This window comes from Colius striatus, chromosome 2 (genome assembly GCF_028858725.1).
Source record: "Colius striatus isolate bColStr4 chromosome 2, bColStr4.1.hap1, whole genome shotgun sequence".
Classification (NCBI taxonomy): domain Eukaryota; kingdom Metazoa; phylum Chordata; class Aves; order Coliiformes; family Coliidae; genus Colius; species Colius striatus.
Genome location: NC_084760.1, coordinates 99,445,341 through 99,469,681, shown reverse-complemented (window position 1 = coordinate 99,469,681; position 24,341 = coordinate 99,445,341). Strand labels below are relative to the sequence as shown.

Here is a 24,341-nt window from a genome sequence, read left to right as displayed (position 1 = left end):
AGGTTGGTAGAGACTTTTACACAGGACTGCTTTGCTCAAGAGTCTTATTAGAAACTGTTTACACTGGTACTTGGGTTCAAGTTTTGGTATGTTTGGGAAGAAGTGTCATATATGTTCTCGAGCACCCGTTTTATGCCCAGTGTCAAAGATGAGATATTTTGCTGGAGGGATTCTTACTGTTCTTAGGTGTTTAGCACGGACCATGGCGCAAGGAAAATGGGTTCACCATACCACTCCCCATCTTTTTAGCTTGGGTCCAACCACCTTTTTGCTTGTATATTTGCACAGTTTAGAGATGCCACTGCTGTACTTTGCAGGAGAAACATTCACAAAACCCATGTTCTCAAGGCATTTGTTTGAGTGCACTTTCTTCTCTCCTGCTTTGATTCCCCCTGGCTATATTCATAGATGAATTCCAAAAGTGTCACATTTAACTGAACTCAAATCTCAAAGCAAAACTCAGCAATCATCATCAATTATCTGCCTAACTCACACATGAAAGCATCAATCAGTTATGAGTCCTTTGAAACAGATCAGTGCTTTCAGTATATTTGAAAGCAATTTCACATTTGCAACAAAAAAAAAAAAAAAAAACAAACCCAAACCCCAAAACCCAGCCAAAGAAACTCGCCTAAAATAGATTAAATACCAGGTCTTTTACCCAGCTCTTGCTATGGTGTTTCATGGGGGTATGAGTGGCAGCTGGTTCCTCTGACTACGAGATGATGAAGGTTATGCATCATCAAACACAAAGACACATAGAGGACAGTGTCCATTGGTGATAAGGAAAACTGTTAGTTGCTTATATTTGACTCAGGCTTCAGATCTCTTATACTATAGTAAGTATCTACTAATTAAAATTCATTGCTATAATCAATATTTGTCAAAGTAGGCCAGGCTACCTTGAAGGGAAAGAAAAGGATGGGAAGGGAAGGGGAATTTAAGTTGTAAGAAGAAGCAGAAGAGATAACTGTCCTGGAAGCTGCAAGGAATATTTACTACATTGCTCTAGTGCAGTGCAGTAAATATTCCCTGCAGCCTCCAGGATAGTCATTTCTAACACTTCGTTACCGCATGTTTAAAATTATGTAGATTAATTGACTTAATTAAAATGAATTAATTAAAATTACACAGATTTTGAGATTAATTCAGGTTCAAGAGAAATACACTTAACATCAATATCTCCATCCTATACCAACATTCAGTAGGAAAGGCAAATATTCTGTTCTAGTTCAGCTGCCTACTAAGAGAATCACAGAATTAAAACTCGATGGGAAGGAACCTCTGGAATCACCTAATCCAGCCCCTGCTTAGATCTCAATGTACTCTGCAGTGCTTTCTTTCTGTAGTTCTCAGGGCAACCTCCAATTTCAGCAGGCAGAAAACCAGTACTTCAAAAGACACACATGTAGGAAGACCTCAGGAAAGTGGGACACATTTAAGAAGTCAAGAAATCAAGAATGTGGGTCACATTCAAGAAGTCACCATGGAAAGTGATTGAGGAACATAATGAATGAGAAAAAAATCCACAGCCTGGGGGTAATTGCCAGATGAATCTTCCTAGCAGATGGAAGGAGAGCAGACTGTGCAAATCACTTCAGCCCAAGTCTGCTGAAGTATTGTGAGCCTAGGATAAAATTCAGCGTTACAAAGAAACGTGATATCACTCAGTTTTGGAGAGCAGAGAGACTCTCTTGTCTTGATTTTTCAGATGCCACTGTGCAGTTACTACAAAATTATACAGAGCTGACTACTTTGTTTCAATGCCAAAAGGATATTTTCTTTTCTTGTGAAGACTTCACTACTTACACATTCACTACATTGCTGACAAATATAAACACATTTATTTTTATGTAGGATTGTATACTGAGCCATCACAACAATGGCTTATTTCTCTAACTATATTCCCCTCCCTGCTCCCATGAATCTCGATGGTATACAGTGTTTTCTCTTGAATGGAAACATACAACTCTGATGAGCTCTGTGGCCTTGTAAATCAGCTGGTATAATGAACTACAAAACTAGTGCTTTAACGGGCCTTTCAAGAGGTACAGATCAGTTTAAATCATGCAGATGGGTTTATCTGGGTTTCACACATGACAGTGTGGGCATCAAGGCCCTTGCAGTGCAGCTGAGAAGGTATTAATCATGTACACAACTTCTTAACAATTTAAGTCAATTACTTGCTCAAGCAGATCTCTTGATGCTAAGCTTTTATAGAAAATATCCTATTCAAAATCTCCAATGCAACAAGATGCAGGAAGGGAGAAAACAAAATCTGCTGGTGATGATAAACCACATAAATTCACCAGCACAAAATTTCACTTGGGTCTCAGCAGTCACCATCACATACCAAATGAGAGGCAGGTATTGTCCTCTGGAATGCCTGGAAAGGGTGAATTTCAAGTTTTGTGTAACTATAAAGGTTGTCACATGCTAAACTACCATAAAATAAATGAAATAAGCCAAGCAGCAAATGAACAAAGTAGGTAATAGTTTTAGTTCTGTGGCTTGTGTCAAAGACTTAGGTGGTAGTAAACGAAGTTTTGCTGTTGTTGATAGTGAAACTCACTGAATAATAATACAACAATTAATAATATAAGTCAAGACCAGAATGTAGTCCTTTTCAAACAAGTTTGTTTTGATATTAATAATCACAACACGTCACAGATTGCCTTCAGCAATCATTCAGTTTGATTCTGGCCTGGGCTCTGGTCAATATACTTTGTCAAGAAGCCTGCTAGCACAACCCAAGTCTTCATACTGTAGCGTTAATCTCTCTTCATGAATTGAAACAGACAAGAGATTACAGAATCACAGAATCTCAAGGGCTGGAAGGCACCTCGAAAGATCATCTAGTTCAACTCCCCTGCCAGAGCAGGACCACCTAGATTAGGTCACACAGGAACTCATCCAGATGGGTTTTGAATGTCCTCAGAGAAGGAGACTCCACAACCCATCAGGGCAGTCTGTTCCAGTGCTCCATCACCCTCACAGTGAAGAATTATTTCCTTATGTTTCTTTGGAACCTCTGATGTTCCTGCTTGTACCTGTTGCCCCTTGTCCTATCATTGGACATCACTGAGAACAGTCTGGCTCCATCCTCCTGACACCTGCCTTTTGTGTATTTGTAAACATTAATAAGATCACCCTTCAGTCTCCTCCTCTTCTCCAAGCTAAAGAGCCCCAGCTCCCTCAGCCTTTCATCGTAAGGGAGATGCTCCACTCCCTTTATCATCTTTGTCATAATCTTTTATCATCATCTGCACTGAACTCTCTCCAGCAGCTCCCTGTCCTTCTTGAACTGGACACAATATTCCAGATGTGGTCTCATGAAGGCAGAGTAGAGGGGGAAGAGAGCTTCTCTCGACCTACTGCCCACACCCCTTCTCATACACCCCAGGATGCCATTGGCCTTCTTGGCCATGAGGGTACATTGCTGGCTCATGGTCATCCTGCTGCCCACCAAGATCCCCAGGTCCCTTTCCCCTACACTACCCTCTTAAGAGTTCATTCCCCAGCCCCTACTGGTACACGGGGTTACTCTTTTCAAGATGTCTTTGTTGAATTTCTTTACATTTCTCCCTGCCCAACTCTCCTGCTTGTCCAGGTTGAGATTGTTTGTTTCCTTTTCTGATGGCTAGGTTACAGGTCATTGTATCACTATCTGTTAATTAGTAAAAAGCAAAACGGATTGAACTGATTAGAGTTATTTTTTTCTAGGATATCTGGTAGCACTCAGAAGCTTAAAGTATTAGCTTACAGTTTAAAAGATTTCACTCTGTTTAATTCATCTCCTTTTATATGGATTCTTACATTTTCTATTTCTAATACACTGAATCCCTAGGGATGGGGATGAAAAGAGATGAAGGGGAAAAAAAAATGGAAAGTCTAGCAAAACACAGGAGGGAAGGAAACAAGTTCATTAGCAGGTAAAAGAAAAACAATCTATACACCAAATAAACCATCACTTAGCAAGGTAGATAGTGAGAAGGCACAACTATCCTCAAAAAATAAATATATAATTAAAATCTCTAGAGGGTTGTGTCTGTTTCCTGAGATTTCCTCCATGTGAAGAGCAGTCATTTTAAAACTGTTTCACATACATAATTTTAAGATCAGCGTCAGCATACACTCAGGACAAAGTAAACATCCCAAACTAGTCACAATCAAGACAAAGCAAACTTGTACAGAAGAAGAAAGGAGGATGATGCGAGCATGTATTCTTTTCCCACCAGGAGAAAAGAGAAATTGTTGAGTGACAGTCTCCCACTAGCTAAGATGACTACAGGAGATCCACTGGTAGCCCAAAACTTACCAGAATCTCATTAGTGGAACAAGGTTCAGGATTGCTAAAGCGAGGAACACATATGAACAGCAAAAGAGACACTGAGGTCCAGTGAAACATTCAGAGTGCCATTTAAAGTATGTCCTTTTAAATCTATATTTTGCAGAAAAAAAAGATTACATTTCTGGTTTTCTCTAAGAGAATGTCCCTAATGTCTAAAAGTTGCTGCTTAGGGAAGTGTTTCCTAACAGGACCCATGTTAGCAACTAGGCAGATGTTTCTTCTGAATCACTTGTGCTCTTCTGAGCTTGCTCTGTCCTGTTTCTGTGCTTCATAAATATTCATGGATCATGGTAGCAAAGGACTGTGAGAAGGAAGAGAGAGAATCTGGGGCCAAATGCTGCTTCATATACTGCCAGGAGCAGCTGGTTTGCTATAGCTGATGCAATGATAATAATCAGATAATCATTACACATCTACTTTTCTATCAACCCTTAATTGCTGAAAGTGGTACTTTTAAACTGAGAGGTCTGATTACTCCTGGAGCCATCCTTTCAACAAACAAACACAACTTTTCCATTACCATGAGCACGCCAAAAGACCACCAGTCTGCACTCTGTGTATGACCTCGTCGGTTGACCACCTCTGGGGCCATATACTCTATTGTCCCACAGAATGAATATGCTCTCTTGTCATGGTCGATGGCTTCTTTACTCAGACCAAAATCTAAATAAATTGAAACAAAAACACTTGTCAGGTCTATAAAAATTAATTATATTTTCACATACTTAAGCTTTTCAAGCAAAACACAGCAACCAGTTAATTAAGCACTCTTCTGTCTGCAGGCAGAAAGGTCAGAGGCACATGTGGACTGAAGCCCTGTCTACATGGAGTGCTTGATTGGCATTTGTTAATACATCCTGAATGCAAGTGAATCTTTTTCTCTGTTCAGAGCAATATTCTGTCCCAAAGCAGAAAAGAAAGTTTAAATAAACAGAAATAGTTCAGGTTTGGTGAAGACAATGCTGGTAAGGACTCTTGTTCAAATAACCAAAGTATTAGGAGTAATAATCCCAGCTGGACACATGTCACAGGTTTGTGTGGAGCTGCTTTTTGCTTTTTTGTACCGGGAAGGGGGCTGCAGGGATGACCCCCAAGCAGTTCTTGAAACCTTCCCTGGCTCTGAGTTGGACCCACCTCCAGCTCAGCTGGGCCAATCTGGTGCTCCACCATCACTGATTAAGAAGAGAAATCTGCAGCAGAAGAAGAAGTGGAGGCAATCATATGGACTTCACAATCAGTGGAAGAAGAAGGGAGGAGTGCCTGACCGGAGACACCCCTGCAGCCCATGACAAGAGAGCAGCTGTCTCCCTGTAACTCATAGAGGGCAATGGTGCACTGACAGTCCTCTCCCGGATAACGCCCAGGGGAATGATTAGGCCTAATGAGGACCCCATGCCAGGAGGGCTGATCGCTAAGGGCCCCATGCCAGAAAGGTGAGTACGCCTGGACGAGAAGGAGACTGTGAGGAGGCAGTCACGGCACAGGACACGCTGGAGAGCCTGCAGGCCACAGAGACACACACAGGAGGCGGAGAGGAGCTGCAGCCCTTGGGATGAATGCACACCAGAGCCGCCTGTGCAGGGCTGCCCAGCCTGTGAGGGACTTCATGCTGGAGCAGAGAGGACAGTTGAGGAGCCTGTCTGCACTGAGGTAAGACAAGCGGCAGGAGTCATCGGGGAAAGGACTGACTGAAACCTCCATTCCCTCACCTTTTGCATCATTCATGGTGGGAGGAGGTAAAAGACACTGATATCAGATGCCTGAGCTTGGGAAGAGGGGAGGGTGGGAGGAAAGTGGTCTGAAAGGGCTGGTTGGACTCTTCAACATCATGCCACTCTATGTTGTTTTCTGTTTGTTATGTTCTTGGTTCTTGGTACATTAAATTAATTTCTGGTTTCTTCCCCAAGCTCAGGACTGTAAGTGGTGAGTGAGCCCTCCTTGTCCTTAGGGTTTTTCCAAAGACCCTCAGTACTTTTCTCCATCCATCAGGAGAGGGGAGAGTGAATGAGTGGCTGCCAGTGGTTATTTTTCCTGGATGGGCCTAAACCATGACATCACCTTTGAAAATCATGGCCAGACAGCACTTCCAGGCTGGCAAAGGGATGTCTTTCCAGGTATCCTCTGCACAGTTATAATTTAGATGATTTAATCTGGAGTAAGTAGTCATATTGGAAGCATCCTTCCATCCACAGTGGTAGGCAACCAAGCATGCATACTTCACACCAGGCGAGGAATAGTTTTACCAAGAAAATGCTATGTTCTCCTTGTGCTTAATGAATTGCCAGAGAAGAGAAGCCCAGTGTTCAAACTCTTCTGGCTTCTGGCTTTTTATAAGCAAATACTTGCCAAACAAAGGTCAAGATACATGAACCATACCACAAAAGAACAAAAAAAAAATCAGCTTGTAGACATTAACTTTTATGTTCCTCACATACCTGTTATCTTAATGTGTCCTTCTTCATCAAGAAGAATGCTGTAAAGTAAAAAAGCATTCATTCATTAGGCAGGCACAGAGTGCAGTTAACAAACACAAAAAACCCCCATACTAAAGAAAAGTAAGGAGATATACATGTGTAAACAAATCTTCAGTGTCTAGAGAGAAAAATGATTTTCATAAGTCTGTCTGACCTCATGTCTGAAGCATACACACCCTGCAGCAGTAGTTGTACAAGGAACCTCCTCCCTACTCCATAGCATGCTTGGGGTGGGGATGCAAACTGAGTTCAGAAAGAACAGGGTGTTCAAAGCCAACAACTACAGAGTACCTGCTTCCAGCAGGAGAAAGAGCTACAGGTTTTCTGCTTTTCTCATAATAATAAAGGCATGCACGCAAAAAATCAGAGCCTGGACTCACTGCACCTAAAATTAACTCCAAAGGCAGATACATTCATGCTGAAGTAATAAAAGTGATTGTAGAGCACAATGAGTAGTCACAGCCTAAACTGCAGGGATTTCAGCCCCTGCTAATTTATTCTGTCCAGAAGCATAAATGAAAATTCAGTCTGGAAGCCAAGTGCAAGTGTTCTCACATTTGCCACCTGCCAATATATTTTATTTTCACAAAGGCACACCAACATTTCAGAGAGAAAAATAACTGTAGTTCAGAAAAAGCACTGCTAGTTTTTATGGAAACAAGAAGGAACACTGAAACTGAAAAATAATGACTTTGGGTAACTTTTCTGCCTATAAATACTATTGAAGTAATGAGGGTGGTGCTTCTTCAGTTCTAGTTAGATGTAGTATATTTCTGCTTTCAAAATGGTCTAGTGAGGTATCAGCTATTTTTATATTCCCTGTCTCTTGGAGAGTCACTTCAATTATTCAGGAAGAAAATAAGACAGAAGGGAAACAAACACATTGGACTATACTTTTGTGAAAGCCTGTCTCTGTAATGAGACATAATTGAAAGGAGATGGTCCTCCGTCACGCATTTGTATGTTTAGAACAGACTGTTGTGTAATTCATCAACCAAAGGTCAGCAGCTGAGTCACTACTGTATGTTCAATTATTAAAGCTTTTTCTTCTCAATAAAAGCATCTTTACCTCTTGTCTTTCTCCCTGTGTCTCTTGAAGAGGCATAATTTTTAAAGTACTAGACTGTAACAGGTGTGTTTAAATGTATTTTTGTGACTGCAATTGCTAAAAGGCTTATGCTTCAAAAGGTAATAGAATGAAGCACCTGCCAGTGTTTGAGTATGAACATACGAGCTCTGGAAAAATGGCAAGGGGGAGTCCTGCTCACAGAAATCACTCATAATTTAGCTACCCCCACAGGAAGCCCCTGTGAAAAAAAATGCAATTCAAAGGTTATGGGATTTTCCCCAGAAATATGGATTTTATATTTCACAGATTTCCTACTGAAAATCCATGCTGTCTACAATATATGTTCTTCATACCCTGGTCCTCAATAGAGGGTCCATACCTTACCCTCATTAAAGGGATGGAGGCAATACCAACACAGCTATCAGACTCATGACACTGTCTTAGGTTAAGCGAGCCAGAGGCATAACACAGTGTTTCCAGCACTGAATGTTTGCATGAGCTGCAAAATGAACAGATCCTGGTTTTCTATGGATATAGATCCCTAAAACTTGATGCATAGTTCCCTCCTCTGTCTCATGTTTCCTAGTCAGCCTTCTATGGTGCCCACAGCTGCATGCAGCTTCCCCTGTGCCCCCTGGCAGCACCCTCTGCACAGCTGGATGTTCCCCCATTTGTCATTTGCCAGTATATATAAAGCTACATTTTAGGAACTGAAAATTACATTTGATGTACAACTAAAATAATATGCTAACAGTGAGAAATAAGGGTAACTGTTGCACTTAATTAGCTTAGAGTGACATTAAGAAGTAAAGCTTCTAAGCATCTAAATGACATCAACAAATAGTTTTTCTTTGCCTGTAGAAGCAATCATCATCTTATCTTTTTATCTTTATCGCTTTACTGTTTATCACATGCTGTCCATAGTATGAATCCTATAATGACAATCACAATTACTTTAGCTATGGTTTGCAGGACGATCTAATTTGAAATAAGATGGTATTATTTTGTCAAAGGGAAAAAAGAACCAGAAGCTGTTAATGTGATTCAGGGTCCAGAAAAATCTTTCCTCTAAATCAACATTTTGAAATGATAAAAACCACAAGAAATACTTTTAAATGTTAAACTAGGCTACAATCCCATCAAGTGATAACCTTTCACTATCAGATTTTTCCATTTTATTTCTTCAGTTTCAGGTTTGAGTGAAAGGCTGAAAACATCCATGTTAGAGGCTGGGCAGTTAAGTCAGTAGCAGGGGAGTAACATATTCCAAGCTACAGGAGAAGCTCATAGTAGAGCCAAGACTACAAACTCCATGGTAGTTTTTTCCTGCAACTTTAGCACAGGGTTAAAAAGCCTTAGTTAGTCGCTGTTGACATTATTTTATATCATGTCTTAAATCAAGGCTAAAGTAATTCTCTACCACTTCTCTCTCTTTACTTTTAGTTTTCAGTCATGTCTTTTAGGCTTGACTTTGAACTCCAACACACCCAAATCAACGTGAAGTTCTGCCAAATCCACTAAAGCCAGAACACTGGAGGGATTTTGAATTATTTCAGTATCTTCCCAAGTCAGCTCAGTTTTGCAGAAAATTCAACCCACGCTTAATGTTTTTCAGAAACTGTAGCCAAATTTTCAGGTTGGAAAGAAAACCAGAAACTTCATAGAGTGTTTAATCTCATTGCAGGCTTTGTTATCAAAGTACTAGATTGAGTGAAATATTTAAATATTTCCCAAAGAGATGAAGATTTCTCACAAGCTGCCATGTTTTGTGGCATTTCACTGTTTGCATGACCCCATACTATCTCAACATGCTGAACAACCTTATGCCAAACTGATCTCTGCTGCAGAGCCTTGTTGACACCATGAAGTCCCAAAAAGGGACTGCTTACTTCGATGGAAGATGATGGTTACTTTCCACCATAAGTTTTTGTCCTGTACTGATTCTCAAGTCTTCCCTCTCTACACAGGGCAGTGACATTCATGAGTGGATTGCCGTAGTTTGCAACATTCTGCCTTCAGCAGTGGTGGTTTGGGGTTTTTTTTAAATATAGTTCAAGGATTCATGAGTTGTTAGATAAGCAGTTATATGAGCTGTCCCTTGTACAGATAGCTGAGGGCATTATAATATAGTCCACTCCTCATTAATCAAAGCCCCTATGACAAAACTGTATCAAGGTGTCATCTGGGTACCTGGAGACTGAACCATCTGGGTACCTGGAGACTGAAGGGGCAAAGATAAACAACAAAAAAAATCTGTGCATTTTCACAAGGTAGAGTTACTTCTAAGTCATTCATACCTTTAAACCACAGCATAAGAAACAATATTTGCATCATATACTACTTTATAGTAAGTTTCCATTTTTCTATATCAGTATATTTACCATATTTAATAGTTTAATCCCACAGTTCTTAAACAGAAACATGCATCACCATGTATGTAACTCCATGGGTTTCAGTGTGACTGAACAGTACCTTGTTTGACACGGGATGCCACTGAAACCACCAAGACAACTTTAGAAGAATTTGGCTGCAACTGTTTAAAGAAAGCATCTGCTTGTTCTAAACATGACTTTGACCAGAAAAATCAATTTCTTGCCTTTCTGAAGTAAGTATAGCTAACTTTTTAACAACTAACAGACTATACATTCTAGTTGCCCTTAAAATGAACTCATGGCTTTGAATTGTTAATATGGATTTTTTCTCAGGGAATCTAAAAGAATGTTGAACCTTAAATTTTAATGTACCAGGGTTCAAGTGATCTGAACAGTGGTATTTTCTAACTAGAATCCTTTGACAAAAATAATCCAATGAACTTCATTTTAGAATCCTTACAGAGCTGACTAAAGCTACCTCAAATCTATTAGCAGTTACTTTTGGTAGCTTCTGGAGAACAGCAAAAGCAGTGAACAATGCAAGAAGGTCAAATGCCCAGCCTATCTTTAACAAAGGGGGAGAGAGAGAATAGGGACATTACAAACTGATTAATTTTTCTCCAGTTCTGCAAATCTCATAGAGTAAACTGTGTTCTCTAATCAGATCAGTAAGGCTTTCCCTGAAGATGTAGGTCTGTTGTTATTCAAAGGCTATATGGATCAAGAGAAACCAAAGGGGGTGAATGAGACGGAATACCTATAAAGGCTGACTGGTTAACAAGAGCTCAGTAGCTGGATTGCTTAGAGTACATAAGAGGGTCCAAGGACAAGGATGTGCTCACAGTCCTCTGATGCTGCTACTGAGAGCAGAGTGAGCAGGCTGAAGAGTCTAGAACGATAGGCCAAGGAGCAATGGCCTGCAATTGCAGCGAAGAAATTTCAAATTAGCTACCAGAAGCAACTTTCTGGATATACAACTGGTTGAGCACTGTCAAGAGGCTTCCTCTGGAGACCATGAGGTCTCTAGCAGCTATCTGAAGGCTAGGTTAGAAACACATCTGTAATGGCCTTGATATATTTGACCCTGCCCAGAGGCAACGTGAGGATGAGAACATCCTGGGATGGACTTAATTTTCTTTTATCATCTTCTTTGGAAATCTATCCTTTCCCATTTACAACTGAAAAATATAACACTTTTTTTCCCCTTCAGAATAAACATTTTTTTTTTCTGCTGTACTCATTATTTTTTACAACAAAACTAAAATTCCAGCGAAATCACAAGCTGTCATGCTCTGATGTCCTAGACACGACTACACATAGGCTTTGCATTTTTAAAGCTATTTTTAAAGCATATGTTTTTCAATCAAAGATGTGCCTTCATTTATTCCCAGGTATGAACTTCAGTTGTACCACTCTCGGTCTCTCCCTTTCTTTTACAACAAAAGTTACATAAACTATGACAATTGTATCCAGATTACACTGTATCAATTGGTATCTGTTTACCTGTACATCAAAGACCATAAACTATAGGTTAAGAAGTTAGGAATCAGGGCTGCCACCTTAACTTTAGATCACACTGTATCTGTATAAAAGGTCTTTTCTTACATTATATTTTTTGTTCTCTTTCAGAGAAATATTGCCTCAGTTGGCAGAGCAGGTAATATTCAGGGATTTTAGCAGAACAGTAGAGTGAAGTGGATGGCTGGCCAGTCTCAGCTCCTATAAAAATGCACAGAGAATTGGATTCCATCTGCGCCTTTTCGACATCCATCTATGCAACAATGGCAAATCAGTGACACCTTCCTTTCTTAGGGGAGCTATAATTTCTCAATTCACTGATCTCTGATTTGAGGCACTGCAGTTTGGTCTGCAGAAATTTTAAGTGCTCTCACTTGCCACTGAAGTCAATGAGAGATGTGCTTTGAAATGCAGTGACATTTAATTCTGAGAACTTTGAAAAATCAGGTTCTCAGTATCTCAAATAGAGTAAATGGTTTTGACACACACTTGATTTTCTCTTTGGTTTCTAACTTCTCCTAAAGCAAAAAACTACAGCATCTCCCTATAAACGTAACAGCACTGTGACTTATATTTGAATATACAGGCTCATGTTTGGTTACCTTCTAATAGCAGCTTCATTTATCATGTGTTAGCTCGACAAACAGCTTCATCTAACACCAGAAAGAAAAGTCGTGTGTGACTCATACTAATGCTCACTAGAAACAAAGTTTAAAACTGAAAGCCTGTAATTGGAGTTATTCTGCTATGTATGTATCTGTTGATGCTACAATTCAAAATGAAGCTGAACCCAAAGTGCTGCTGGCAGACAGTACAACAGCATGTGGCAGGGGCAGCTATGCTACGACTGCTACCCATCTGCATTTCATATTAGGAACAAACTGGTACCTTTCTCTTTCCAGTTTAATTTGGAGGATGACTTTTCTGTATTTGTGAAAGACCACTTTTTTTTGGGTTTAGTTGCGTAAATGGACAAGACTGGAAATTTTGATTGGTGGTGAAAAGATCTCTAGCCCAAAGGATAAAGAGTTCTCACTCATTTGTATGAATACTATTATTTTTGTAGCCAAAACATAACATTGAATATAAAGTTTAAATCATATAGTATTGGATTGTAGGTAAATAGCTCCCTTCCCTTCAACTTCTCACCTACAATGTCCACTTTCCATCACTTTTGGTCTCTTATGTCCATGAGTGTGAAAACACCACCACTTCATTTTAAAGAAAGAACTGCATATTTTTGAATTTCATGTCACAGAATGAAAAGGCTGCTCTGATGTTAAACTTTGAAAGTGTAAGCAACATCCAAATAGACTGTCCTTAGTGATGAACTTTTTTAAATGGTGGCAACCATTATATTAAAAAGCCTGCTGTCTTTGAAATGTTGCAGCTTGTTTTATTTGAGCCAGCACAGAAGATGCAGGCAAAGCACCAGGCAAGTGGCATGGAATAAAAAGAATATCACGTCACTCCCAGTGATAGTACTAAGGGTGTCATTTCATTTGCTGAGGAATTGCAAAGAAAAAAGAGAAAAGCAAATGCTCCATAACACCACTTTAGGAATAGAAAATAGCTGCAAACATAAATAAGAATAATTATTGGAAAATCAATTTAGACCACTAATAGAAGTGTTATGAAAATCCTGATTAGTACGCTCTTCTGAGATAATATGAGCATTTCAGAGATGCTCAATGACTTTAAACAACGGCTACAGTAACACTGAATGGTGCCATGACATACTGTGTATGAACTAGAAGCAGAGTTGCTTTGAGTGGTTTATTCCATATAAAGGGGACAACAGTGCTGCTGAAGTCAGAGGCACAGAGATCTCAATCCCATGCTTAGATCATTCACTAAACTACAGGCTAGGCACAGAGAACCTCTATCACACTGGACCAATGTAAAAATATTTGGCCTTACACAAAAACAAGGTAAGAAGATCCCACTGCTGATGGTGAGGGTCTCACGTACAGTCCTATATAGAAGGAAGGCAGAGCCTCTACCACCTTTTGACTTACTAGCATGATAAGGAAAGCACACCTATTTATTATTTGGTTTGCTCTTTCTCATTAACTTACTTTTCTGGTTTTAGATCCCTGTAAATAATTCCGAGACCGTGGAGGTGGTCTAATGCCAAGGCCAGCTCAGCTAAGTAGAACTTGACATCCTCTTCAGTAAACATCACCTAGAGAGAAGGAAGAAAAGAACATATCTATTCACTGCACAGCAGCAGGCTGGCTTGTGTTAAACAGACATGGGGGAGGAATTGTCTAACTTAAGAACGCTGGAAGGACCATTGTAACAGGTTCAGTTTTGCATAATTTGTCTGAGCTCTGATTGACAAGTCTTACCAGATTCTCCTCACAAAACAAAATCTGATCTATCCAATACTTCTTTAAAACATGCTGCTCTCATTAGTCTGCTTGACCTGTTCAGATGATAATATGAATATATTCATATCAACAATATGAATAAGGTTCTAACTCCTTAGCCTTTGGAAATCAATGGCAAAATTCAATACATTCAATGCAGCCCTTATCATTTTCATATCTCTTAATTTGCTGATGTCTTGGTATTTGGCTACCAAGTTCCCACAAAATAGCACAGGGTAGCCTCTTTGTGAAATGAAATGCTTCAAAATCGGAGCAGAATACACAGCATAAAGAAATCTGGAGATAGATTTAAAATCTCATGCATTGAGGGTTCAAGGAATTTCAGCACAGATCCCCTGAGGAGTGATGTGTTGTCTAACACCCAGGATCTGATGAGGTCTACACTGAAGGCAGTTCTTTCTATAGCTCACATGGGTGCTGCTAACACTGAAAGTTCTGTGGGAAGAAACTTCTGTAATCAAAAAATCACTAAGCTCAGAAAAACTCAGGTGGCAAGAAACTCCTTTGGTTCAACTTTCATTATATCCCAGATGCTATTAAGTTATCTTTAATTAAATTTCAATATGTACAATTATAATAATGCAGAAAGAGAAGCTGATATATTGGATACACAAATGTGAATACTTTTACAGAAGTAGAATGAGTCATCCCAATAAAAAATTATATGTCATATGTAAATGTAAATATCTACAGTAGAAGTTGAGGAGCTTATTTTTAAAATTAAGTCTTTGTTCTTGGAATTGGGCAGCCACAATATTAAGTGCTTTGAGAAGCTGCAGAAAGCTGAGAGCAAAAAGAGGATTCAGAGATGTCACATAATTTAATTAAGAATATCACTGCAAGAAGAAGGAAAGCAAGAAAAAGGATGCACAAGCAAAAACTCTTGCCTAAAAATTTAAGTGATCTGAATGTAAAAATTGCAAAATAAATTTAAATTATTGAAAAGGTTTAATAAATAATGTAGGCAAGGGATGGTATCGATAGAATCAGGGAAATCTAATCTGTACAGATATATTTAGTGAAAGTCAGATTTCTCAGAAAGACAAGCTTTGCTGCATACCTGCTACAGTATACGGCATCTGACTGAAAGTCCCCTGAAATCAATACTGTTGGACCAAGTCTGTAATTAACAAACCGCAAGCAGTACAAGTTTTCCTGTAACTTCTTCCCTTGTGATGGCTTGCTACTAAATACTTGCAAAGTACAGGTACATAGGGTGGGCTGCAAACACTGAAAAAAGTGGTACATAAAAGGACTGTCAGGAAGACTCATTCTTAACAGCATAAAGCAGAGAAGTCAGTGCATTGCACTAGAAAAGCTTTGGATAAAATGTGTAGTTTCAAAGGAGTACAAAATCTGAGCTGCTCTTTTTGATTTTTGAGTTCCCTGACTGTGTACAATGGGTAACTGCTCTCTGTAGGCAAGAATCACTTTATCTCTTCTTCCACAAAAACAGAGAGGCCCTTGCTAAGACAGCATGCTGTCTCGCTAACAAAGCCTCATTTCATGTCAAACAGCAGAAAGATATTTTTATTTTCTTTAATCTTTTCCCTCCTATTAAAAATAACTTCTACCATGTACTGGGTACTTATACAGGTATCATTACTTGGCAGTATAATTAATCTGTCGCTAATGTCTCATCGTGTTAGCAAACAAGCCTTGAAGTAAATACTTGGGGGTCCCAAACTGTGGTGCACACAGCAGCCTGCAGCATGTCTCCAAACCAGGAACTGGATGGGGTTTAAAAAAAAAAAAAGCTGGGGATTTTTTGAATAAAAGTACTGTTTTCACAGTTTTTTTATCCATCAGTAACTCTCCAAACCAAGAAGGGCAAACAGAGCTTCTCAAGGTGGCACTTGAAAGATTCCTATCTTAACTTCAGTGACTGTGTCAAGTAGTTGCCTGTGCCTCTGTCTCCATACCCTAGAAAAAGACTGAGGACTAGGGACATCATACTGGTGATGGAGTGTAGATAAGCCCCAGGGCACAGCACTGTCTCGATGAAAACTCCCATACTGCCCACAGGGCCCTCAGTCAGGCTAAATGCTGGAGGATGCACTGCTTCAGGCAACACAGCCTTGAGTAAGATGTTTGGAGATGCAGGCAAGTGCTACATGAACCTAGAAAACTAGTTACTGTCCATCACTACAGGCATTAGCAAGATTCATATTTAGACTGTTTCCTGTCTGCCTTTTTCTTGCAGCAGCAGCAGCACTTCTCCCGGGCAGGGGCTTCAGAGTACAGGCAAAGGATGGGAGCTTAAGGTGATGGACACAGCAGCTGCTCCCAGGCAGGCAGGAGGAGAGCAAGTGAGGGCTGTGACAGCCAGCCTCCAAGCCCTGGGGCAGTACATGGCCTCCAACCTGCTCCTGGCAGCTGCTGCAGGAGAGGGGCTCTTTCCCTGCTCACTTGCTGCCTCCCCGCTGTCTGCATGCCCGCTGCCTCCTGACCTATGGCCATCTCTTCTGGCAGTAGTTGTGACTTTCCAGCAGTCTCTGCACAAGTCCTGGAGAAAATGTATTAAGGATTTTTTTTTTCTCAGGCTGTTTCCTATCACACCCAAGATATATTTTGTGAATTTTTTTATTTTAGTCTAGGACTGTTTTGCTACAGGAATAGCTTAGCATGGTGCATTTTTCTCTGACAGCGACACTTACATGTTACCTATCTGCTGCATTAGCTATGGCATAATTCAAATATGTTTATTAAGAACACATCTAAAGATGAAAGATGATATACCTTTATTACATGTATATACTAGGAGTATTCCCTATATATATACCAAGACTATTATTCATTCCTACCAACTTCATCTGAGTACTAGAAATCAGAACAGTTTCTCATTTCTAAGGTTAAAATGTCAGCTTACCTCTTTGGAGAGTCTTGTGAAAAGGTCCCCGCCTCGCAGAAAATCTAGTATTAGATATAACTTCCCCTCTGTTTGAAATGCTGCATTGGAAAAGGATGGAGACATTGGAAGTTTGAATCCAGATAAAATCTCCAAAGAATTAATCTTTGTTCACTAGCAGTGTATCATTCATGCCATTAGCTTCGCTGTCATTTCAGCACTTTAAGAACTGAAAAATTTAATTTCTCTACAGAACTAAGCAATCGAGCAAATGACTAGGGGAAAAAAAATATCAGCTGAGAGACAATGATACATCACTAATATGTTCTTTCCACGCTAAGCACCTATATATTAATATTTCTTTCTTTTGAGCAAGGCAACATGAGTCACTGAGGGCCAGGCATAGAGAGGAGCTCCCAGGTTTGTGTGAGGGGAGAGCCTGTGCTATCCAAAATGTCTCAGAAGCCCCTTTACAGTAATAATGGAGCTCCTCAGGCAACTGGTAAAGTGGAGGAAGGCAGCTCCAGCAAGACATCACATTCAAATACAAATGCACACAAATTCAGACTGATGCTGATTACTAAAAATATTTTTACCTTAGATTCTCTGGTTTTCTTAATGATACCTGACAGCGAGTGAGGGGGTTGGCACAAGTATACTCAGCAGCTACCCAACCAGCACAATATAACACATAGAATTTTATGATAAATGTACTTTAATAAATGTACTTATACTGAAATTCTCCTTCAGCATAAGAAAAAAATTTCCCACAGTAGCCCCTAAGACTTTGTGAGAAGCAGAATCATAAGTAGGCAGGGGGCATCTGTATGAAGTTATAACACATTTAGTAACAATTCCCCACCAATTTAAGAAGAAACTTGTATTATATTTTCTTATAGTTACCGTAGTGAAGCTTGACTATGAAAGGATGATTCACTTCTGCCAAAATGTCTCTCTCCATTTTCGATCGTACTCGATCCCGAACTATAAAGAAAGAACAATAACAACAGCATCATATTGAGAGGCAGAATGGTCACTGGACACAGTACTGGAATAAGGTTTAGCTTCTTACTCTGCTGGTGGTGTTTGGAGTGACTTTTGGCAAATCATGCCACTCTCTAACGTCCCCTTTTTATGGCTGTCTCATCTGTTGAATACATAAACTCCTCAGAAAGACACTATGTCTTCCTCTGCAGAGAACTGCCATGACTAAAAAGGGTACAGTATTGCAAATAACAGGAAGGTGATTATGCTGTGCAGAAGAGAATGTTAATGTGGAAATTAAAACTATATAAAATTAGTTACTCTATCTCATCTAAGATCAAACAGAACGTACTAGTTGAAGAGCTCGCTGGGTTAACCTTGCACATATTGACTTTTTAGGTTATGTTGATGGTAGTAGCATTTATGAGATATCACTGAATAGCATTCTCTGGAAGTGATTTATATAAAATGTTTTAAGCTTAAAATAAATAATCCAAGGAATCAATAATAAAGAAAGAAGGCCGATTAAAAGTAGTAAAACCCTATTTTTATGTACAAAGATAAGTACTTCTTGTGGTTGAGCTGCATAGGAAGTAAGAGGAAAAATAGATACAGAGGTGAGTTGGAGGTGAACTAATCAAAACTGACGATGAAGATTTCATAGGCAAGCATATTTGGCAGGATGTTCAGACATTGAGAAGGATCAAGACCTCACACTGTCAAGCCCTTGACCTTACTGATACATTTTTTCAGTCAATCACAGTTCCACAATGAAAATATTGAAACCTTCTTTCTCTGCATTACACAATGCCAATATGTCTTTCAGCTGAAAGCGTCTATAAGGAATGTATCAAAACTATTTCAGGTGGTAAAGTTGGAGATCTTGGTGAGATTCTGTCATTGCCTGCATGTGTTGAGCTGCTGAGAAGCTGAGTACTCTCAGCATCCAAGTAATGAACATACTATAACAAAACCACATATTCCAGTTTTGTACTTCAAAAATTGATGCCCAAGAAATAGGTTCAAAATAGCTGATCTGATAACTTCAATTACGGGGGGAAGAACACTTGGATTTCTTGTTATTTTGCCACTTAAGTCAATAATAACATAAGCTTTACCAGCTCAATCAACCTAGCTCAACTATCTTGTAGACAAAAATCAAACCAAAGGGAATCTCAAGAGTCTTAATTTTACCTCATGAGGAAAAATCACACATTGCACACTCACAAAATGCTTGACCTGTGTGAAGGTAGAGCATTTATCAGGCTGTAGATCAATGATGCTCCCAGGCAGGAATTCTTGATGGACAGGTGAGCATTGCTGAAGACTCCATCTGGGACATTTCCCACTATGCATGGTCAGATAGTCTAACTAAGTGCCTCTCTGCCCTTGCATTGCACAGGCATAAGGATGGGACGGCAGCATGCCCATTGCCCCCAACTTGTCAACCTCTGAACGGGTAAAGGCACAGTTGTGGCCTCTGCTGTGGCAGCTGCAGGCTAAGGGCCTGTTAGGGTACCACCTCACCCTTTCCCCACATATGCATACAGGAGGCATAATGACACTGTGTCACCACAGAAGTCACCTCAGTCTCCAGAGTCATGGCCCTGTAACTACTCTGAATCTAGCACCTTCCAAAGCTGCCCTAATCATCATCTTCATGGTGGGTGCCAAAAAAGGTAACTGTAATCAGGATTACAGCTTGGCATGTGAGTTGGTGATCTGCCCTGCCCATCTTCCAGCACCAAATACTGCCTTGGAGGTCTTCAAGACCTGCCTGGACACATTCCTATGCAACCTGATCTAGGTGGACCTGCTTCTGCAGGGGGGTTGAACTAGATGATCTCTAAAGGTCCCTTCCAATCCCACCATTCTGGGATTCTGTGATTCTATGACTTAAAGGCTCTGAGAGCAGAATCTATATAGGCTCAGGCTTTCACGCAGTCCTACCACCAAGAATATTTTAATTATATTCTCTAGAAGGGCAAATCCACTTACTTTCTTCCACTGTCCTGTTAGTTTGTTGATTTCATATGCCTAGGTCATGTCTGATTTTAACATCCAAAGCAGCCTCCCTAGAGGTATCGACCTACTTGCACCAGTGTACACAGAACACAGTCAGAGTCAGTCATTGTACTGCACATCCATTGGCATGATATTTAATAATTATTCAAGTTTTAATCCCTTCTCTTTTCTGCAAAATGTAAAAAATGTAAAAAAGTATTTTCTCTTATTCTAGGTACAACTACCTGGAAACAGAAATTCCCCTGATCTTCTGCCTTCTTATATTTTTGGGAATGGAGCAACATGGGTCTGATATACTTCCGGAAAGGTTTTAAGAAGAGATGACACTTTTGCATAATATTTCAAAAGCACGAGGCTCTGGCTCAATCTGACTCCTCTGTCATCTTCCAGGTACGATAATTGTGAAAGTGCCTCTCTTCTGTACTTCTGAGGTTTTTCTCCTAATATCCAGTGGCCCCAGTCTGCTCCACTGAGGGACTATTCCCTCTAGTTCTTAAATCCTGGTAGTCAGATTTATTTGCTCAAGCATGATCTGAATTAGCTCTGATTGCTTGTTCAGTCTGTGAGATCCTAGCCCTATGGAAGGGCTTTTACAGCAACATGGGGAGAGATGGATAGGGTCTGAACAGCTGCTGCAGTGCCAGGCATGAGACTGGAACACTAAAGATACTTATTTCTACACAGATGACCAAGCAAACAGGCATGTCTTTGCTTACCTCATTTGGGGATCAAGTGAACACTGTAGCACCATGAATTTCTTCACTTATTTCCAAAATAACTGGATCTCTGACAAGGAGCTATTTCTATGTATTCCTGTTAGAGTGAATCCTTTTTCTTTGATGACATTATCAAAGAACTGCACTGGAGCTCAGTAGCCTCAGGTAAGAGAACCGAGCCGCCTAGTTCAGTACTGCTCAGCACAGGGCTGGGCTCTCCCCAGCAGAGGTGCCTATCTGGTTCTGTGAACAGCCTCTTCTTCTGCCCACACCTTCATCCACCTCAATAGCAGACAATGTACACCAAAGGCACAGAGGAAAGTGCAAATAACTCATCCTTACTGTGACCACTTGTAGGGGCCTCAGGACAGCACATAGAGCAAGGAACACAAGCAGCTTGGGCAGGTAATGCTTACACTAGATATTCATCTATATGAATAAAATGTTCTTTGGAAATACTGCTCATCTGTTAAACTCTTGCCCTTTCTATCTGATACTGAATTTGGCTTGAAAGGCGTGGTTTGCCACTTATCTTTAAATTTTATGTCAGACAGAGAACATGACCTGGAGCAATGAGCAGAAAGTCATGAAGATCAAATTAGCCCTCCCTGAAATAACTCCTGGTGTCACCAGACAGAAGAGACCAGACTGGTAGAGGCTGTAACAGGGGAGGAAATCATCTCTTACCCTGAAATAAAACCAGTTCCTCTTTTCAGGTATTAATGTGGTATGAAAGCAAAGTGAAGGCAGATGAGGATATGTGCAAATAAATAGAGCTTATCCTGCCTCTGTCTGTCTAGCTCTGAGCATCAAAGAGAAGGATGCTACTGCTTACTTTATTTAACGCTGAACACTTAGGGAAAAGATTTTATTTATGGTTCGAGTTTTTACTTCTTTATTTGTTTTAATTTTAATAACTATGAAGTACAGATGGGAAAGGGAAAATGGAAAAATATATCCAGAGCATCTTCCAAGGAGAAAAATAGTTCCTTCTCAGTAACAGACCAGCTGTTTATTTTCTGAATAAGAAAAAAAATGTAATCCTGCTTCCCTCTCTGAAGCTTTCATAATATCAGCTTTGGTTGAGATTTAAATAAGGAAATAGAAATTAAATTTCAGTGAATAAACTTCTTGTCCATATGTCTCACTTTAAGAATCAGTGCATCTCTAGCTACGTACGCTGTCAACTAACAATGATCTAGGGACATCCCTTGATTTACATGCAATGATCGTCAAGTCAGTCCAGCAGGGTGTCAAGCCAACCCAATGAAAACTTTAATTAGTGAAATCATGTCCTACAAGAGCTGTAAAGGGAGAATTCACAGAAGAGATATTAACTTACTCACTATAATAGTGATTAAATTTTACAGCTAATTCACTATAAGGGCAAAATAACTTGTTGCATATCGAATAACTGGATAGTTCAGCTGAAGTCACAGCTCTGTGACGTTAAACAATATCCAGCCACTGGTTTCAGTATTCCTTCTGGGATCTGCTTGGTCAAAGAAGAACTTCCAAATACTTTTATATAATACTACCCTTCTCACTAACACCCAAAGTAATTCTTAGTTCTACTACAAGAAAATTATCCTGAAGCTATCTTTTAATTTTTTTGGCGTAATATTTTGCTGGTCTTTTCTCTGTCTTCAGATGTACTTGGAGTAAAAGTTTATGTTTCTACTTAAAGAGAAAGAATTTTCAATTTAACTTGCAGTGCAGTCTTATTTTTTGCATATTGACTTGGTGTTACAAGGCATGAGGATTTTACCTACAGCACAAGCTACCACATACATCTAATTTAAATGAGTATTAATTTATGAGGATTACATTTAGGCTTCAATGTTCAAGCGTGAAATAAAAATGAAATGGCTTTTGTTTACAAACTGTAAATTAGTCACGATGTTTCTTTGATAAACACTTGTGTTAGGGGAAGACTGTGTAGGTATGCAATCAGGTACAATTCTTACATTCAGAATTTTATTCTTTACTCCCCAAAAATTTGTTTAAATATCACCACAGAATCCCAGAATGGTCAGGGTTGGAAGGGACCCTCAGGGATCATTCAGTCAAATCCCCTGCTAGAGCAGGTTCAGCTCAATCAGGTTGCACAGGAACGTGTCCAGGTGGGTTTTGAAAACCTCCAGAGAAGGAGACTCCACACCCTCCCTGGGCAGCCTGTGCCAGGGCTCCCTCACCCTCACAGAAGTTTCTTCTGTGTTTAAGTGTAACTTCCTGTGTTCCTGCATCCCCTGTGTCCCTCCTCAGCCAGAAACCAAGCACTAATTATTTAACAAAGCAAGAACACAGGGAGTTGGAAACTAAGTTGACTTTTAATTAAATCATCATGAAAAAAATATCTGTAGTATGATAAATAAATCAGTAAATAAGATGATGGATTTAAATTTCATCCATTACCCTCCTCACTTCCCTAAAACTCATCCCCCTGTCTTGAGCAGAACAAAAGCAAAATATGACTCAGGCTCAGAAACACGCAACTCTATTTCAAATCCTCATGTAGCACTGGAACATACAAGTGATATAGAAAATAGAATCTATGCATAAAACTGTGTGACATCCTTTTCAGTTCCAATTCTGTGATTTTCATCTGCTTTTAAGGCTGGCTGTTGTAGACAAAAGAAAAAAGGTAGGTTCTATTTTCTAATCCAAACTGTGTACGTCTGGAAGACAAAGTACTTGTGTGGTGACTAATTACCTGAAGTATGGAGCAATACAGGCTTTCCAACAAGGATTGTAATCTGGTTTCAAAGGTTCTGCTTGAAAATTCTATTTGCATTACCGTGTTTTTGCTCCACACAGTATTTTACTCAAATCTTCTAAAGAGCAGCCTTTCATGTTGTACCTTATCAGCAGAGCATTATTAGAACACAAAGGAAAACAGAAGAGTGTCCTGTTGACAACTGAATGTAGAAGCATACCAGTAATGTCACAGAGGGATTCTATGCACATTTCTTTTGAAATACATCTAATTTCATGAAGGTTATTTTTTATGGAAGAGAAAATTGCGTGCCCAAATATGCAACCTTTGAGAAACGGCGAAAGAGCCATTATAAACAGAGCTTTACAGCTCAGACCTACTGCTGCTATGGCAAAGAGAAAAAAAAGCCAAAACAGATTCACGGAGCAGGAGACACTTCTCTGTAGAAGGGAACTCTGAAAATCAATGCAAACACAGACTGGTTTTTAGGAGTCCAGGGTCTGGAGGAGGTCATTTTACCTCTCCCTCCCCTCCTTTTTAGTTCTCCTTTTACATAAAACAACATGTTTGGCTTCAAAGAAACCTAAAACTTTCCATTGCTAGTTTTTTTTGTTTGTTTGTTTTATTTTGAAAGGTAGCTTGGGTGCTGCAGTGTTGAGATTTGGAATGACAGATCTCTCTAAAATTCTAAACTTTTAATATTGAACTTCCATTTATATTACTTGTCATCTATTCATTATTCTCTCTAAATGTTTGGAAAAGTTAATTCTAAATGTTTGGGAAAGTGAATTCAATCTTGCAACATCCTTCTGAAATACCTCTGCTCAGTTTTCCAACATGGAGAATTAAAGGACAGACTGAAGCCAAAAAAAAAA

General features: G+C 39.7%; 1 protein-coding gene across 1 annotated transcript in view; it reads right to left on the bottom strand.

Moving 5' to 3' along the window:
- RPS6KA2 (ribosomal protein S6 kinase A2) overlaps positions 1-24,341 on the bottom strand; it is a 167,860-nt gene that overhangs the window by 54,026 nt on the left and 89,493 nt on the right. The window contains exons 4-8 of the mRNA XM_061990216.1: positions 17,929-18,009; positions 17,047-17,126; positions 13,863-13,969; positions 6,787-6,824; positions 4,872-5,014 (exon numbers count right to left, since the gene is read on the bottom strand). Coding sequence (XP_061846200.1) covers positions 4,872-5,014; positions 6,787-6,824; positions 13,863-13,969; positions 17,047-17,126; positions 17,929-18,009 — 449 coding nt within the window. The remainder of the gene's footprint in view (positions 1-4,871; positions 5,015-6,786; positions 6,825-13,862; positions 13,970-17,046; positions 17,127-17,928; positions 18,010-24,341) is intronic.